Source organism: Elgaria multicarinata, chromosome 7 (genome assembly GCF_023053635.1).
Source record: "Elgaria multicarinata webbii isolate HBS135686 ecotype San Diego chromosome 7, rElgMul1.1.pri, whole genome shotgun sequence".
Classification (NCBI taxonomy): domain Eukaryota; kingdom Metazoa; phylum Chordata; class Lepidosauria; order Squamata; family Anguidae; genus Elgaria; species Elgaria multicarinata.
The window spans coordinates 16,597,574-16,616,192 of NC_086177.1; the positions used below are offsets into that span (position 1 = coordinate 16,597,574).

The 18,619-nt window shown below is 40.3% G+C and overlaps 1 protein-coding gene across 1 annotated transcript in view; it reads right to left on the minus strand.

The window, feature by feature from the left end:
* Positions 1 to 7,092: 7,092 nt before the first annotated feature.
* Positions 7,093 to 18,619, minus strand: part of MYO10 (myosin X) — a 185,236-nt gene continuing 173,709 nt past the window's right edge. Inside the window, exons 36-41 of the mRNA XM_063130250.1 lie at positions 17,651 to 17,858; positions 16,454 to 16,590; positions 14,852 to 14,972; positions 10,300 to 10,755; positions 9,009 to 9,200; positions 7,093 to 8,094 (exon numbers count right to left, since the gene is read on the minus strand). Coding sequence (XP_062986320.1) covers positions 7,984 to 8,094; positions 9,009 to 9,200; positions 10,300 to 10,755; positions 14,852 to 14,972; positions 16,454 to 16,590; positions 17,651 to 17,858 — 1,225 coding nt within the window. The 3' untranslated portion in view covers positions 7,093 to 7,983. The remainder of the gene's footprint in view (positions 8,095 to 9,008; positions 9,201 to 10,299; positions 10,756 to 14,851; positions 14,973 to 16,453; positions 16,591 to 17,650; positions 17,859 to 18,619) is intronic.

Sequence of the window (18,619 nt, forward strand, 5' to 3'; positions counted from 1 at the left end):
AATTTGCAAAGCTAAGGAAACATTAGATGTCTTTCAGAGACTGGGGAGCTTGCCTTTTCAGTACTGCCTGTACTTCCTGAGGATCCTCTATGGGGTGATTTCATGCCCTAAGAAGTCCTTAGCAGTTAGGTCAAATAAACATTTTTCAAGCTGGGAAAAGAGCCTATACTATCATAGACTTTGGAGAATTGAAGCTGATGGTCTGAGGAATAAATCATAATATAATCTAAATAAATGATCATAAATTGATCTAGGAGATCTTCGGAAATGTAATTCATGAAGTCTTGAAATATCACAGGTGCATTGCATAAGCCAAATGGCATTACTATATATTTGTAATGCCCATATTAGGTCTGGTATGCAGTTTTCCATCTATCACCCTTATGGTCCCTGACAAAATGTATCCTCCACACAATTCTAATTTGGAATTAATCTGAACACCATGTAGATATTCTAAAAGTTCAGGTATCAGGGACAAGGGATAATGGTTCCATATTGTTACTTTGTTACAAATAATAGTACAAAACTGATATCCAGATCGGGATGGGCTGATCAGGGAAGCTGCCCTTAGGAACCTTCTAATGTAGAGTTGGGTCACTATAGGGCCATACCTAATTCTCCTAGAATGGATCCTAGGGCTGAGATCTGACTTCTCAGGGTGTTAGCCTTAGGGCTTGCAGACAGGCTTTCCTGTAAGAATTCCAGAACATTTGTAATGTCGTTGGTTAGTGGGTTCCTCCCCATGCCTTGACAGCAGCTGTTAAATGTATGTCAGCTGTGCTTGTAGGTTCTGTTACTTGAAGCCCTGTAGGAGGCAAGGAGAGTGCAATATCCTAGCTGACTAGCCTCAACTGTTTATCCATCCCCACTCAACCTCCAGGCAGTTAGCTTCAGGAAGGCTGGATCTTGGTACATGATTGGCCCCTCCTTAGACGTTCCTGCCAAACTGGAATAGTTACTGGCCTGCTCCTTGATAAGCAGACAGCTGCATACAAGAGTTCTTTATAAGACAGATAAGTCAACTGAGTTGTTTTTCACAATTCTGATTGTTTTATACAAAGCCACAAAGCCAGTAGGTAGATTCTTTACAAGACAGAAAGTTAACTGAATTGTTTTTCACAAGTCTGATAACAGGCATCTGGTTTTTATCCTGTTTCGTCATATATTAGACTTCATCAGAAAAAACAGTTCCATTATCTGTAAAACCAAAACACACTAGGCTGCAGTTGCTAACAACCAAATGTCCAGAATGCTAACAACAGACTAATATACTGTATTACTAATTATAACAGGATTCCGGTTATCTTTTCCCGTTTCGTCATATTAATTTCATTTCAGACTTCCTCAGACATATACCCTTTCAAGTCGCCGTGTGCCGTCAAGAGCTGTGGGGGTGTCGACAGGAGATAGTACTCCCTAAGTTGGTTCCAGCTAACAGATAGTGAAATTCTTTCTTATGTCCTGGCTGAAAATTCATTAGCTTCCAAGTGGCGAGGAAATGATCCATCCATTATCTGTAAAACCAATAAACACATGCAAGATTTAAATTGAATAATATCTTGGGTTACATCATTATCTCCAGAAAGCATCAAAAGATTCCAAGTTATTTTAAAATGTTAAAATAGAGTGTAATTAAACACTCCCCGCTGTGAACAAGCAATAGTCGTTCTGTACTGTTTTTAGTTAAAGCCCTCCAAAAGAAGTTTTTCTGCATAATAAATGTTTTAAAAACATAATAATAAAAATAATAAAATTTATTTCTTACCTGCCCCTCCATTTTGATTTAAAGGTTTTAGAAACATTTTGATCAAAAGGTTTTAGAAACATAATAAGATAAACACAAAGACGGAATAATAATAAAGAATTCAAACTTCAATCGCTGGCAAGTGATCCAAAACGCTTCAACAACGGCAAGTAATGTAGACAGGTGTTTTCTTTTTACCTTATTAGGTTATTTTATACATGAATCTTAAAGGTACAGGAACATACACTGTATGTAGTACTGACTAGAATAGCAATGGTGGAACTGGTAGTAAAAAAGACCATCTGTTGATATTATTTTCCAAGAAAGGATTCCAAATCCAAACTAACATTCAGGCCATGTGGTTGTACAGTGTCAAGCTTGAAAATCCATTCTGCTTCCTTCCTTAAAAGAAGGTTATCAAGATTGTTCCAGTTGTATTTATGGGGGTATACTCTATCAATAACGAAAAACTTGAACTATCATATCTATGAGAGTTTTCAGTAAAATGCTGAACCAATGGTGCATCCAAGATTTGATGTTTTAATTTAGAACGATGTTGTATTATACGTTTTCTCACACTGAGGTTTTTCCTACATAGAGAAGTCCACATGGGCAGATGATAACATAAATTATCCATTTTGTTCCACAATTAGAAAAGTGATGTAGCTTAAACAATCGGTGGTCATCTGGATGCTCAAACGTGTCAGTCTACAAAGATAATGTACATATAGTACATCCACTGCATTTAAAGTTACCATGAATGGTGCATGCAGTAAATTGGGATGGGTCAATATCAGAATGGACCAAAAAATCATGAAGATTTTTTGTTCATCTCAGTCCAATTTGTGGTGTATGATTACACCCAGGTAGATCACACACAATATGCCAATGTTTTTTTTAATATAGTTTTCATTATGGCATAAGACACATGGGAATGTGTCAAAGAGTATGTGATTCTATTTTCAGGATTCCTCACACTATTCTGTAATAAACTGGAGCTTGGAACTGCATCCACCCATCTTTGAGCAACGTTAATAACTGTACTAGGGCACCCCCTGTCCATAAGCTGCTGTCTTAACCTGAGTTTAATCTTGGAATACTCTTCAGCACAAGAGTTCATTTTAAGACACAAATATTGGCTGTATGGTAAACTGCTGCACAACTGGAATGAATGACAAGATGAGAAATGCAAGAGAGAATTCCAATCTATAGGTTTGTAAATGTCGATCTCTATATACTACTGTATCCAAAAAAGGAATCTGATGCTTATCAGAATGATTTAAAATATATATTATTATGTATGGTGTTCATCCAGCTGAGGAACCTTCTAATGTAGAGATGGGTCCCTATAGGGCCATACCTAATTCCCTTAGGATGGATCCTAGGGCTGAGATCTGACTTCTCAGGGTGTTAGCCTTAGGGCTTGCAGACAGGCTTTCTTGTAAGAATTCCAGAACATCTGTAATGTCGTTGGTTAGTGGGTTCCTCCCCATGCCTTGACAGCAGCTGTTAAATGTATGTCAGCTGTGCTCATAGGTTCTGTTACTTGAAGCCCTGTAGGAGGCAAGGAGAGTGCAGTATGCTAGCTGACTAGCCTCAACTCCCACACAATCTCCAGGCAGTTAGCTTCAGGAAGGCTGGATCTTGGTGCAAGATTGGCCTTAGAAGATCCTGCCAAACTGGAAGAGTTACTGGCCTGCTCTTGGATAAGTTAATGAGCTCAGCATAGCATGGTCTTCTTGGCCAGTTTGGGGCTACAGGATGATCTCTGCCCACTGATCCTTTATCCTTTGGATTACCCCCAAGATGAAGAGCAGGGTCAGGAAGGCATACAGGAGGCCTCGAGCTCAAGGTGTCTGTGAACTCAGCACCTTTTGCTTGGTAGCAGATGACAAATATGAGGAATTTGGCATTCTGGGGTGAAGCAAAGAGGTCAAGGCAGGGTAGGCTAAGCTGGGCCTTCACTACCTTGAAGGACTATGGGTGGAGTGATCATTACCCTGGGTCTTGCTCAGCAGTACTGTCCTAATTGGCTTGGATATTTAAAATGTCTTTCAGGTGTATTTTCCTCACTTGAATAACTTCATGGCTTCTTTCTGTAGAGCCCTGGAGGAGTCTCTCAGAAAAGCTGGTGTTGTGGCTATTTCCCACATGATTTCATGTGTGTCGTTCCCAAAGGATGTCTTGGAGCAGGTCGTTTGCTTTCATGTAGGCACTTAATGCAACTATGGAATCCACCAGGAGAAGAGCCTTGTGTAGTAAACCCTTCTCTGTGGAACTCCTGGAGGTCAGGCAGGCGCCTACACTAGGCTGCTTCTGGCACCTCCTGAAAACAACTCTGTTTCGAGAAGCCTTCCTCAACTGACTTGCCACTGTTTTTCTGGTTCCTTTGTTTTTAAATTGAACAATTTTAATTTGTTTTTTAAATATTTTACTGTTTATACCTATGTTCACTGCTCTGGGATCTGTGTTAGATAATGGAGCAATATATAAATATTGTTAATAATAATTAATAAAATATATTTAAGCTTTGGTCACTTACCTGAAGGAGGGTATGATGGCCAACTCCTCCCTCCATGTCTTCAGTCACTGACTATATGGATCAACTGGACAGACTTGTGAATCAGTCAGAATCCAACAAGTCCCGCTTTCAAAGTGAGTCTAAAGGGCCCTGCAGCATCCTTTATATTTCTCTGTCTCCATGGAGACTAGAACCCCACCCACCCACCTACACACACACATTGTGACATAAGAGGCAGGAGCCCTAGCCTATCAGGACATGCCTTGCTAGCCAGAAAAGGCTCAGTTCTTGATGAGTAAAGGATGTGGCCCTTAAGATGAAGTACAGTGCTGCTGGAGAAAGGAAACTTGCCTCAAGGTTGAGACAGTTCTGAAGGGGATCGTGGCTTTTAGATTATGACCCAACATGTCTTAAAATCCTAATGTATTTACCCACATAAAATTCCACTGAGCTAAGTCATTATTATTTCAGGTGATAAACTGATGTGGTTAGGGCTACAAGGCAGATGTAGGATTTGAAACCATCAAGCCCAGGACATTAGATTCTGAACATCCTAATAGTACAGAACTAGCCATAGAAAGTCTTTTATCCTACACTTTTTTCCTCATAGAGCACTAGAAAAGGAGGAATAAACCGTTCTGAGCACCATCAGGACGTATGGTAGAATATGGCCATGTACAATGCTAGCTAGATTTTAAGGTTGAGGCTATGCACCAACTATCATAAGGAGTGTCTTTGTACACAAATTGATGATGTGACCACACTTAGAATACTGTGTATAGCCCTGGTCACCAACCTAAACTAAGATATTGCAGAGCTGGAAAGAAGTGCAGAAAAAAGCAACTAAAACGAGCAAGGAGCTGGAGCAAGTCCCCTGTGAGGAAAGTTACCTTGGGATTGTTTAACTTGGAAAAAAGGAGAGTAGAGGAGACATGATAGAGGTGTATGGAATTATGCATGGTGTGAAGATGGATAGGGAGACATTTCTCTCTCCCGTAATACTAGAACTCAGGTTCACCCCATGAAGCTGATTGGTGGGAGATTCAGGATACATAAAAGGAAGTACTTCTTCACACAGCGTGAAGGGCAACTATGGAATTTGCCAGCACAAGATGTAGCGATGGCCACCAATTTGGATGGTTTAAAAGTGGGTTAAGACAAATTCCTAGAGCAGACTATAAATGGTTAGTAGTAGTGATGGCTATGTGCTTCCCCAAGATCAGAGGCAGTAACCCTAAGTACACAAGTTGCTGGGGACTATGGGTGGGAGGGTGCTATTGCACTGGTGTCCTGCTTGTGGTTTTCCAGTCAACAGCTGGTTGGCTACTGAGTGAACAGAATTCTGTACTAAATGGACCCTTCTGTGCCTCAGTTAGTAACTCAGCCTTTGGCAGAGCAGTTGAGCTGTGGATTAACTTGGGAAATACGAGGATAAAAATAACAATAGTAATAATAATTGAAATACAGAATTTAAACATTTAGAATCAGATTGTGCCAATAAAACCATGGTCGGTTAATCAGGGAAAGCTTGTTTAAATAAAAATATCTTCAGCAAGCATTGAAAACAAAACAAAGTTGGTGCCTGCCTAACATCGCACAAAATTAGAGAAGGCAGAGTAGTTGATATGAATGATAGCAACCAACGAGTGCCAAAGGCACACAACTACTATAGTAATGTACAATATACCAATTACTAAAAAAAGGGGTGAACACTTACATCAAACAAAAGTTTATATAACATAATAAACAACTATAAATGGTAGACATTAGAAAATCACAACATGTAAACACAAATAACAGTATTTTTGAAATTGATATAAACTTCTTTCAAATAGGCTTTTTGACATAAGCTTCTTTCAATAGGCTTAACATGATAAGCAACTATAAATGGTCATAGTACACATTAGAAAATCACAAAATGTAAACACAAATCTCAACAGTATTTTTTTTTTAATGATATAAACTTTTTTCAATAGGCTTAAACAGGTTACCAGTGTGAATTAGTCCTGTTTTCACTGTTTGCTTCTTCAGAATTACTGGAAGGAAATAATAATAGATACAGGTTTATGTTTGTGTTTACATTTTGTGATTTTCTAATGTGTGCTATGACTGTTTATGGTTGTTTATTATGTTATATAAACTTTTGTTTGATATAAGTGTTCACCCCCTTTTTCTAGTAATTGGTATTTTTTATATTACTATAGTAGTTGTGTGCGTTTGGCACGCGTTGGTTGCCTGCCTAACATCAACATGCAGGGACCTCCATAAAGAGGGAACCGATACACTAAGGCTCTACTCCGAGTGGACTCCAAATAGATTATAGGTCCACGTGAAAACAAATAGGAGTGTCTCATCTGATGATCTCAGTGCCCAAGCAGGGTGGTGAGGGAGAAGGCACTCTTACCAATGTTGCAAGTCACACATGATTAGAGGAAGGCACATGCAAGGCCAAGAGTTGTTGTGCATTCTACTACATGTAGAAGCTACATGCTTCAAGTATGTGTGAACTGGCCCATAGGATGCCACTATCGTTTTCTTGCTTCCTCTACTACTCAAGGCTAGTAATCCATTTCTTTAGCATACGTCAGAGTTTTCCAATGCAAGGTTGGGAGTCCATGGCCTGCTTTTCCACTGTCTGTTACCATTCTTTTCTTTTGTCAAGGACTAACCATTAGCTCTAGGTAAAATAGTTCGTACTTTTTCTGTATAAATCACTTGTTTCTTTTTAGTATGGGTTGTAGTTGGCAAGTTCCAACGAGCATATTACAAACTCATGAGATAAATATTTTTAAAAGAAATGTTTAATACCTTAAAAAAACAACTTTATGAACTGAAGACAAGTGATTGAATATTGTGCTGATAATGGCATTTCCATATTAAGGACAGTCTATAAATACAGTTTCTTTCAGCTACATGTATTATCTACAGTACAGCAGATACAGAAATGCAGACAATGCATGGAAAATCCCTCTCTAGAAGAAAATACATTTTAATGCCCCCCCCCCCCCAATTTGTAAATAAAACTGGCTTATAAACAAACTCTAAAATTGGGACAACTATAGCTCTGGACTATTAAAATGTACAGAAAGACTGTTTACACCATTGCACATTATTATTCCCTTTTAATTTTAAGGTTGTGAAACGTGGAATAAAGTTAGAAGTTGACCTGGATCATACGCATGCACCCATATGAAAAGAAGAGCAGGAAGAGAACACAACATTGCCGATTAAGTCCACATGGAAAGCCGCCTGCAGCATTCCAAGAAAGATGCTTCCTTTCTTCCTCATGCATGAACCAGCCGGTTGGTTAGTGCAAGATGGCTGAATTTACGCTCCCGTAATACGCTAAGTGGTTTATTAAAAAACACAACTCCTCTGATAATACAATATAGATCAATGCAAGTTGGTTTTAAACATTTTAAGGCACTTTGTACTGCTTGGAAAACAGTGTTTTAAGGCATACAGTATGATATCTAGAGGTAACAGAGCTTTGGAAGGCTTGAAGTATCCTAGCCAACACATTTAGTATGAGACGATTCAAGTGGATGTTATATTTATCTAAGCTTGCTGAATATCGTGTGTTGAGTGAAGGTTGTCCTAGAATCCTGGATTTGTTTGTAGCTTGGGAGATGCCTCCAATCATCATTTTTGGAGAAAGCAACGGGTTGGCAGTGATATGTTCCAATAGTAAAGGCAGAATAAGGCATATTCTCTAGCTTCACCTGGAGCTGCCTTGACTTCCATGACTACTCACTGATCGAGAGGTGCTGTAACGTTTTTTCACAATCATGCTGATATAGGCTTTCATCAATTTAGCGATGTCAACAACCTAGCAAAACAATATAGCAACAATACAAAACTGGTTAATGCACACTTTAACTGATTTATCTGTGTTGTGGACAGCATGCAAATATGAGATTTTCCCAACTTTGGGGTGATGTGGTATAGTCCAGGAAAGGCTGTACCACATTTCTTTTAAATTGGCTTTTATTTTATGAACTGTCACAGAAGTCAGTTGGGCTTTAATGCAGCCTAGTTACTCACACTTAAATTTTGTTGAATATAACAAGCCTTTAGATTTTCATTGAAATCAACAGAACAAAGGCAAGGAACTACCTAATGAGTTGTGAGACTGAGGTGTCAATACTTACACATCAAGAACATAGTACTACACCTTCTCTGTACTAGGTATTCCAATTGTGTACAGTCTTTGAACACTTTCCAGCTTTTTAAAAACAACCAAACTAAAGACAATTGCAAGTATATATTTTCAGTACTGAAGAAAAACAATGCAGTTTCAGCCCAACCTATTATTTTTACTTGAAGATAAGACTTGCTGAGTTGAATAAAGTTCCCTGAAAATGATATATAGATCAGAACTTTTTGAAGAAGAGAGAAGACACACACACACACACACTTTTTTTTAGCCACTAAAGCAAATACTAGAGCAAGCTATCGTAAGTTTAACATCAACAGTTCAATCTTAAGCATGCTTACTTGGAAATCCCTCTGAGGTCAATGAGGCTTACTTCCATGTAAACATGCATAGGCTTGCAGCCTAAATCTTTAATCTCTATGTGAAATTATGGAGACAACAAAATAATAGAAGACTTCCTACTTCTTAATACTGGCATTGTGGGTTGAGTTTATTCATCCTTTCTATACACACCCACCAAAAATGAAAATAAAAAGATAAAGGAACAGGGCAGCAAAAAAAGGGGTTCCATTTCGATCCTCTCTCACCTCACTGGTTCCAAAAAGCAGCTCTCTCTCATCCACAACAATCTTGTAGAGGTTAGCAAGGGGAGCACCAAAGGAGAGGATGTGTTCATACTGAAACACTTCTAAAGGCCTGCCTTCTCCACGCTTGTAGACAGAAATAGCATCAGCACTAACGCCCAGCCAAAGCTCTTGAGGGAAGCCGCCTTCTTTACACTGGAGAGAGGGGAAAAACACATAAAATGTCAAGGCAAATGGTAGAAAATGTACATAATCAATGACTGAATACCACTGTGATCCCCCAAAGCAATTAAACGTGATTATTCCTATAGCACTTTCTAGTATACAGTGTACGTTACAATTCTTTTCTTGTTTAGTCTTGCATTTTTGTTTAGTGACGTAGACTATGGGAGTAACCTGCCTAAACCTATCAAATGAGAAATCTGGCATTGTGTTTCAAAATCAACACTTTCACTTTTGTACACAATGGGACTCCTATTGGTTAGTATTGGAGTGACTGCTTATTATGAACCTCTTATGAAATGCTAGATTTGAAAATGTCAACAAAACCAGTTCCTTGCACAGGCAGATCCTCTAGCCTCTGAAATTAATGCCAAATCCGCCTCCCTACAATCTTTATTTTTTATAGCCATGATCAGTGTTACCTAGCTATTTCTTTCTGCTTGCCATTTTTCCATGATTAGCAGTTCTTAATATTTTTTTTCCACCTGCACTTAAGTTTGTGGTAGGGATACCTACTAATGCTACTGTACAAAAAGGCACCATGGTTGAAATGTGTGGAAATGTGGTCATAAGATGGACTGTACCTGAGTGGATGTGTACATACTGGTTGTATATATTGATATTTGACTATTCCGTTTCCAGGCCTCTTACGCACAGCAGTCTTTGCTGTTTTCCTTAATGAGGTGGGTATGATCTGAGAGGTGGGTATAGCTTAAAGTAGTAGTGGATGATGTCACAAAGGTCCTGATGACTCCTTATAACAGGGTAAGGACTGATATTCCCCCATGCAGTTCCCAAGGCTGAAGGGGCATTTGGGTATTCTCTCTCTCTCTCTCTCTCTGGTGAAATGTTGCCACTATGTACTTTTCCCTTTTCTCAGGTTTCCATTCAAAGCTCTCCCACACAAGCTAGCAAACAGTTCAGGAACTGGCAAGACAGACTTGTAAATGGGTGGACTGTTATAATAGGAGCTATCTTAACATGTTGCATACTATACATTGTAAGTTTAGCTGTACTTCCTTCGTCCATAATTATGCTGCCAAGACGGATAGCAGAACGCTGGTATGCTCACCTCTACGTCAAAGAGTGTTGACCCATAGCCAGGCCATTCCTTAATCAAACTCATGTATTTAGCCATTGCTTGTTCTTGATTCATTCCCTGCATTTTTTTCCATTTATCAATCACACTAGTCCTGGCTGCAGAAATCTCTTCTTTAACCCACATATCAACCATTTGATCCTCTTCCATCTTCTGCTTGCTGATAGAACTGCTGCGGAAACTCCTCCTCAGTGTTCCTTCCAGAAAGTTGGCCCGCTTCCTCTCCAACCTCTCTGCTGGAGTGAACATTTTAGTGGACTGGATAATATGGGATTTCAGCCTCTGCAACGGATAGACTTCTTCCATTTCTGGCACAGTGATATTGGACGAAGTATAGTCTCCTTGCAGGTATTGGAGCCGCAAGGCAGCAAGGACCTGGAGCGTTTCTTCTGGAGCTGGATAATGTCCTCGAATCACAGCTTCATGTGCCTAAAGGAAAGAACAGCAATACCTTTACAGGTATATGATTGCAACATCCTGAATTCTAAATTTGCTGGTGTAGCACAGTAAAGAGACAGAGCTATGAATCAGGAAGTCCCTGGTTTGAATCTTGTCTCTGTCATAAACGCTCCAAGATGATCTTAAGCAAGCCACTGCTTTCCTCAGACCTCCCTCCCCATCTAAAACATGAAAGTAAGAATATTTGTCTCACTGGATTGTTGTAAAGATTACAACACGGAAGTATATGTGAAGTGTTTTGAACACTTGAATGTGAAATATAAATTATTATTCTAATTAATTAAATAATAATTTCTGTGTGTGTATGTGTATATATGTATGTGCAATAGTTGTACACTTATTTATTAGTAATATTTGTATACCACTTAATAGAGTAAAATCTCTCAGCGGCTCACTTTTTTTTTTTTAAATCACTGTAGTACATGAAAACTTTTCCCCTTTCAACAACAACAATAACAACACAATAAAAACAGAAAAGTAAAATGGAGCAGAATCATGACATTCCATTATAAACCAGGGAAAGCTTGCCTAAATAAGTACATTTTCAGAAGATGTTTTAAACACACCACATTTCCTGACTCCCGAACTGTACGTGGAACTATGTTCCAGAGAATAGGTGCCACTATTGAGAAAGCCAGCTTTCGAGATGTACAACCAACAGAATGTTGACACCTAACAATAGCCATCAAGGCCTCCTCTGAGGATCTTAGAGGTTGGCTGGGTTTATATAGGGGAAGGCAGTCCGCTAGGTGTCCTGGTCTCAAGTTACTTAGGGATTTGTATGGCAACAACAAAACCTTGAATAGGCAGCTAATGCATTTTTTTTTATCACAGCTGTAGTGTGTACATAGCTGGGTGCCCCACTGAGCATCCTACCTCCTGCATTATGCATTAGTTGCAGCTTCTGAACCAAGCACAATAGCATCCCCACATAGAGTGCATTTCAGTAGCCTAATTGAGCTGTTACCAGTGCATGGACTACAGTGTCTAGCCTATCCTTATCCAGGAATGGGTGAGGTTGTTGTACCAGCTGAAGTTCTTCTAGCTAGGTTACTACTCTTGGCAGAACAGAAGAGTGCTCAAATGGTGAGAGCCACCAGAGGGCAGCCAAGCAGCCTCTTCTCCAAGTAGCTGGCTTCTTTATAAATAACTGCAGATGAAATTGTGAAATGAACTGTGCCTGTCTGCAGGTTTAAAGGCAAGGTTATTGGGTGTGTGTGTGTGTGTGACCCATTGCAACACCGAGGAGTGTTTCTTGCCCCCCAAAGATGCAAGGAGTTATTTTAATATTTTTCACTTTAATTTTTGTTGGTGCTTGGTTGTATTGTACTTTAAACAGCAGGACTCCTATCCAGGTTACACTACTAAGCAAGAAACAGTGACTAAGGAACTAAAAGGATAACTGATCAACTATGAGCTAATATTGCTACAAGTAATTTCTATTAATAGTCAAAGCAACTGATCGGCATAAGACATAGGGAACAGCACATGGTTAAGCTATGGAATTCACTTCCACAAGATGTGGAGATGCCCATCAGCGTAGGCTTTAAACAAAGATTAGAGAAATTCATGGAGGATGAGGCTATCAACATCTCCTAGTCATGATGGCTATGTACTGATCTCCAGGATCAGGGGGGGAATGCTTCTGAATACAAGTCACCAGAAAAGGCTAGTAGGTCACTGTGGGAAACAGAATACTGGACTAGACAGGCCTTGTGTCTGGGCTCTATTTATGTTCTTATGAAATGATCCTGACTTCCTAAGCAATGGTTCAGGAAGCCAGAAATAAGCATTACACTTGCTTGCCTCCTCCCCCAAACTTGACTGCTTCAGTCACGGGGATAATCTAAACCTGCAGCCCTTTTGCTACGGAAAAAGGATGCTTCCGCATGTTCCCCATTTCAGTGATCTCCACTCACAGGGCACACGCAAGTGATATTGACTGCAATTACAGGAGTGCCGTTGCAGGAGCGTGTGTGCCCTGCTTCCACATGTGTATCGGTAGAAGTGAGCAGCGCTAGGCAGACGACGTGTACAACTGCACTTGCCAACATTGCACAGTGCCGTATCACACCTGTCTATGGGGCAGATGTGGTTTTTTTTAATGAGTTGTGAGGCATGCGCACAAGCACAGATGCACAGGAACATATAGGGCAGCGGTTCTCAACCTGTGGGTCGGGACCCCTTTGGGGGTCGAACGACCCTTTCACAGGGGTCGCCTAAGACCATCGGAAAACACATATTTCCGATGGTCTTAGGAAACTGTATTGACTGAACTATGTCATGTATCACCTTTTGTTTTATTAAAGCTATTGTTATGTATTATTTTCATTAGCAAACCATCCCATGACAATGGATCGTGTAGAGAAGAACGAAAATAATTTTATGGTTGGGGGTCACCACAACATGAGGAACTGTATTAAAGGGTCGTGGCATTAGGAAGGTTGAGAACCACTGATATAGGGGCATACGAACTCCGATGAATATGCACTCCAGTGCAAAGCTATGGTTGTATTAAAAAAACCCACACCATTCAGCAATGAAACACGCCAATACCCATAAAAAAATGTGGTGGAAATGGCGGACAGGTCCACTCCCACACAGCTGATTGGCTGTTCGCTGAGCCTGCAACTCGCGATGAACAGCAACAACATCACAAAGGGGGGCGGGCACCACACATGTCCATCAGAATGGAAGTGAGAAAGGGGGAGAAACTGCAACAGAAGGAGTAAGGGATATTCCAGAATAAATGAGATGTGGAACCAAGATCACTGCGGGAGCAAGTGAATGTCATGTGCCCCGTTAGTGATGACTGAAATACAATCCTGCAATAAATGGCTGGTGTAGACCCCACCCTGGTTTATCTGAACCAGGAGTTCCCTTTTACATCGACAATGGGGAAATCTGATTTAATGTTGATTTACTAATCAGGATATTAAAACATGAGGAAAAGGCACTTTGGGTTTAAAATCAGTTTACTAAGCAGGCTCTTAAACCATGTTTTGATCTTGATTATAAGGTACTGAGGAGATACTGAAAATGACCATAAAGTTGCAGTTTTGAATCTCCGTTTGTTTGTGTTGTGGGGAGCTCTACACATACAAAACCCCACAGATTCTAATAAGGTGGGGCAGATGAAGATGTGTATTTAAGTCAGACAAGGAAAATCAAAGAGGGATGCATCAGTTTATCAAAACGGAGAATTATCAGAAGTAAACGGTTGACAGAACTACAGAGTTTAAATTATCATTATTTTATCAGGCGTTAACGGAATATTTGAAAGTAGCTTTTTCAAAAGTAGAAATAAGTGAACTAGGAATGAGTTGTCCCCAGTGTATTTCAGCCTCTGATGCAGAAAATTCAAATAGCATCCATGACCAAGTAGTTAATATAGGACAGAATCTACTGGGGATTTCTCCAATGCTAGTCTTACTAAAATGAACTGGAGCAGTACAAGTTCCTGAACTTCCTGATGGATTGTCCCTATGGACTAAGTCTGACTTTTTCCTACTCTACCCCCATTAAAGGTACACAAAATGTGACATGAGGCAACTGCTTCATTTTGCCCCTATGGCAGGACTGCCTCTGGGAATAGGCAAATGTAGGCACCACTTTTAAATTGCTTCTTCAGTAGCTCTCACCTGCCTCTTTGATTTGAATGGTATATGTCATGGGAGGGGAATCTGCAGACTTCCAGATGTTGCAGAACTCCAACTCTCATCAGGCTGAGGCAGCACAGTGAATGGTTACAGGTTCCCCCATTATTATTATTATTATTATTATTATTATTATTATTATTATTATTATATATAGCACCATCAATGTACATGGTGCTGTACAGAGTAAAACAGTAAATAGCAAGACCCTGCCGCATAGGCTTACATTCTAATAAAATCATAATAAAACAATAAGGAGGGGAAGAGAATGCAAACAGGCACAGGGTAGGGTAAGCAGGCACAGGGTAGGGTAAAACTAACAGTAATCATGACATAGGATTTTTTTTAAAAAATAATAATCTCTTACTCTTCCCCAAAGTATAAAACCAAACCTTATTCCCATTCTTTACCTGCTCAAACATGAATGCGAATTCCACACTGTCTTTTGGCACGTGCTCAGTGTCCAGGAAGCAGTAGAGCTTGAAGTAAAATTTCCACGCCATAGTATCTCCTTCTGAAGCAGCACCAAGCCTGAAAAAGTGTAAGTGCAGTTTGAGTTTAAAGAATCAAATTCTCTCAAATCGACAATAAAAACTGTATATAAGACTAGACCCCCCCCCAACTTCCTCTGCTATTTGGAATAAACGGTTGGCTAAAATCCAAATTACCACGTCAATGGCTGCATTTGCACATATCGTTCATGAGCACCACGTGGTGCTTACTGTCCAGTTGCTCCTACTCCATAAGCAAGAAAGCCAAAGCTTCCTGTTAGGTTTGAGCCCAGCTTCGGCTATTGGGTGGTATAAATATGCAATAAATAAATAAATAATAGTTTGCCACTGCCCTAAATAAACCAGAGTCTGAAGCCAGCATTTGAAGTTGGTTTCCTGTTCCTGGTTTGTTAAGAGGACAACAACTCAGAGTCTGGATTTGGATATAATTGGAAACATTTGTTTCCTTGTTAGTTTCTGATTAGTTCAGTTGGCGAGAGGAGCCAAGAGGGGATGATCTGGCAGTGTGGACCAGCATGCTGTTCATGGACAATAAGCCAGAATGGTCAGCAATTCTGGCTTATCATTACATCCGGACCTGGCCAATGTAAAATATTAAGAGCCTGGATGTAACATCAGTGTGGGTCCAAGTACCACTTCAGGCTGTACCCGAGGGTGAGAATTGCAATTTTGAATGCTCCCTAAGCAGAAAATACACTAAAACATCAGGGAGAAGGATTCAAACTGGCAGCCTCTCTAATGCTCTTTTTCTTTTTTTCCTTCAGAAAGGTGCAATGATATGAGATCAGGTATTGCAGATGTAACCTCAGAGCAGCTGATAGTCAAGTGAGCAAGTTTTTGGGTTGCACTTGCTGTTTAGGAAATAGAAACTCAAACAAAAAATGTAAGTGCTGAGTAAAAGCTCCAGAGGAAACAAATACATTTATTGGGTATTGAAATGTAAAAACTGAAGGTGTGTTTAAGATGAATGGCCCACCACCCTGTAGCAAACGTAGCACAGGGCTGCTGAGGAATTGAGAAGGAGAAAATTCTGGTAGCCTTTTCTATAATTTACCACTGCTGCTATAACCAGCTTTACTCCAACATCTGAAGCAAGGCTGGAAGAGCTCTGCATGGATGAGTTTTAAGAAGCTACTGGCAACGTGGGTTCCCTGTCATCCAAGGTTGCCTTGGAACTCTGCCTGCACTAGTGCACCCCACGTTTGGTACCACCGGCGTAGATGTACCAGTTGTGGGAAATCCTAAAGAAGAAAAGGTCCGGAGTAGAGCCAAAATCCAGTTGGGGAGGGTGACTGTTGGGAAGGGATGAGAGAGGAAATTTTAGGATAGCAGAACACAAGTACCACAGTGAAGGGCGATGAAATCATCTACAGGCGTACAAGCGCTTCATTAATCCTTTTTTTGGGGGAGGAAAATGATGCTATTGATTTGAGAAAAGGAAATTCAGAAAGCTGCTGCTAGGGATTTTAATTGCTTACTTATTAGGAGAGGCACACTCACTTTTCAAACTTTGCCAAGACATCAGCCACAACAGTCCTGCTTTCAATGGCTTTATCTGTAGTTCCATTGTATTCAAACAAAGCAAACATATTTCTGCTATCTTCCATGGCCAGGCCTCGAATTAACTTTTCAACAACCTAGTGGACAAAAACAAAATGGGACAAAACAAAGACCGTTAGATCTTAGAAGGTAATAACATCAATTAACAGAAAATGAAGGCAAGGTTAGAATTAGAAAATGTTGGGTCTGGTAGATGGTGTCCTTTTGATCCTAAACCATTTGCTCACTTTAACTGCTTTCCTTTTTATCTTTCAAAAGTCAACATTTTAAATTAGTTTTACTGCAAGTTCTTTCTTGACAAAGTGTTCTTAGATTGTAGATTTTGCAATTTGAAGTTGGTCAGGCACATGCTGAACTGCAGATTTCCTTTTTTTACCCTCAAGAATGTCCCACAACTTGTAATTCTGCATCAAGGTTACCAATAATGAGAACACTATAATAATAATATTTATATCCTGTTCTTCTACTAAAAGTACCCAGTGAAGTGTACCTCATAATCATAACACCGCACAGTATAATTAACAAAAACGCAAGTACAACTAGGGGGAGTTCTAAAGCAAATTACTGTCACAGCTTCTTCACGATATTTTTCTCTCTCCCTGTTATTGTTCCTCAGATTTGGAACATTTGGTCCTGCCCTGTGGCTTGCAAGTCTGCACAAATCAAAGTCATTAGGGCTCTTCCAGTACTGCCCTCTACAAAGGAAAACAGGCAACATTCACAAATACCATATGCTTCTATACCTCTCAAGACAGATTGCAGATCAAAACTGTATGGCTGTTAAAAAGCCACAGATCAAAAGTCCACAAAATCAAACTCCCTGTGCAAAAAAGCTTGACCATCCACTCAACACAACTCAAACTGAGTAATCCAGGCCAAGCTCATAGACTGCTATCTCAAGATTACTTCCATGGAGACAAAGGTGCACTTTTGGGAGATATACGCATCTCTCAAGATGCTTGAAACTGCAGTGCCAGGAAGGTAATATATGTATGTATCTATTTCACAGAGGACGTGCAGAGGTAGGATCTGCTTCTACACTTCACTTGTCAGGCATCGCTCTGGCAAAAGGGGTATGAGACATGGCCCTCTGTAGTTGTCATAACAAAGTCTTGTTCCATCCTATCACCTTCTCACCTCGCCGGCGGTGGTGTGGGAGTTAATGGTGATCTTACAGGATCCTCCGCCGTGACAGTAGACTGTAGATGTCATCTCCTGTCTGTTGATCAAGGCTTCGATTTCCTCCCGGGATGGCACGAACTCTCTGCCTTTTGTCTTTTTAAGAGATTCGTAAATGAACAGGGCATACTTTTCCATTTCTGTGCCTGGAAACTGATCATGCACCCTGTGGGGAGAAACACTGAGCTTCAATTCCTTTGCTGTTGTTGTTTCAACCTTGGTGATCTGAGACATTTCAAGAGGCCATGATGATAACATTCAACACAAGGGGTGACTGACATGGGTGGGAGGTCTCTCTTTACAAACCTCCCTCTCCACTCTGGGGGCAGCTCTAGGACTTTATTTAATTGACCCAATCTCAGACTCATAAGTAAGGTTGATGTGCAGAAAGCTTCTTTATATTCTTTCATCTTACAGATGAGTTGATGGTGGTTAATTGCACCCTGTTCCTGCCTTGTGTGGCCCTGTCTCCCCATAGTTCAGAGTTTCTCTGTCCCCTCAAGCCCCAGGCAAGTGATTGCCTATGTCTCTCGTCTGGGATACCTCCCTCAACAATGGTGCCTTCCCAGTTGGGCTGTTTTCTTGCCCTCTTTTCCTCTCTCCAACATCTGCCCCTACCTGTGGCTCAGCTAGCCTCGGTTTTGGGCCTGTGTCCCCATGTGTTCCAGTCCTGGGAGCAGGAGTCTGTCTTCTCTACTTCCACCTTCCTCTTGGTCTCTGCCTCTTGTCCCTCTCTCCCCAGCCCCATTCCCCTACCAGCATCCCTTTTCCATTGTGCTTCTGTTGGCCCTTTCCTGAGGCCCTGCCTTTACAGCTAAATAAAGTAAATTTTAATATATAAAACTAGTTTTGTCAATAAGATTTCAGTGAAGCTGAATCAGTCCTTTAAACTAGAAATAAAACTACTTTATGAAATTTCACAATTTA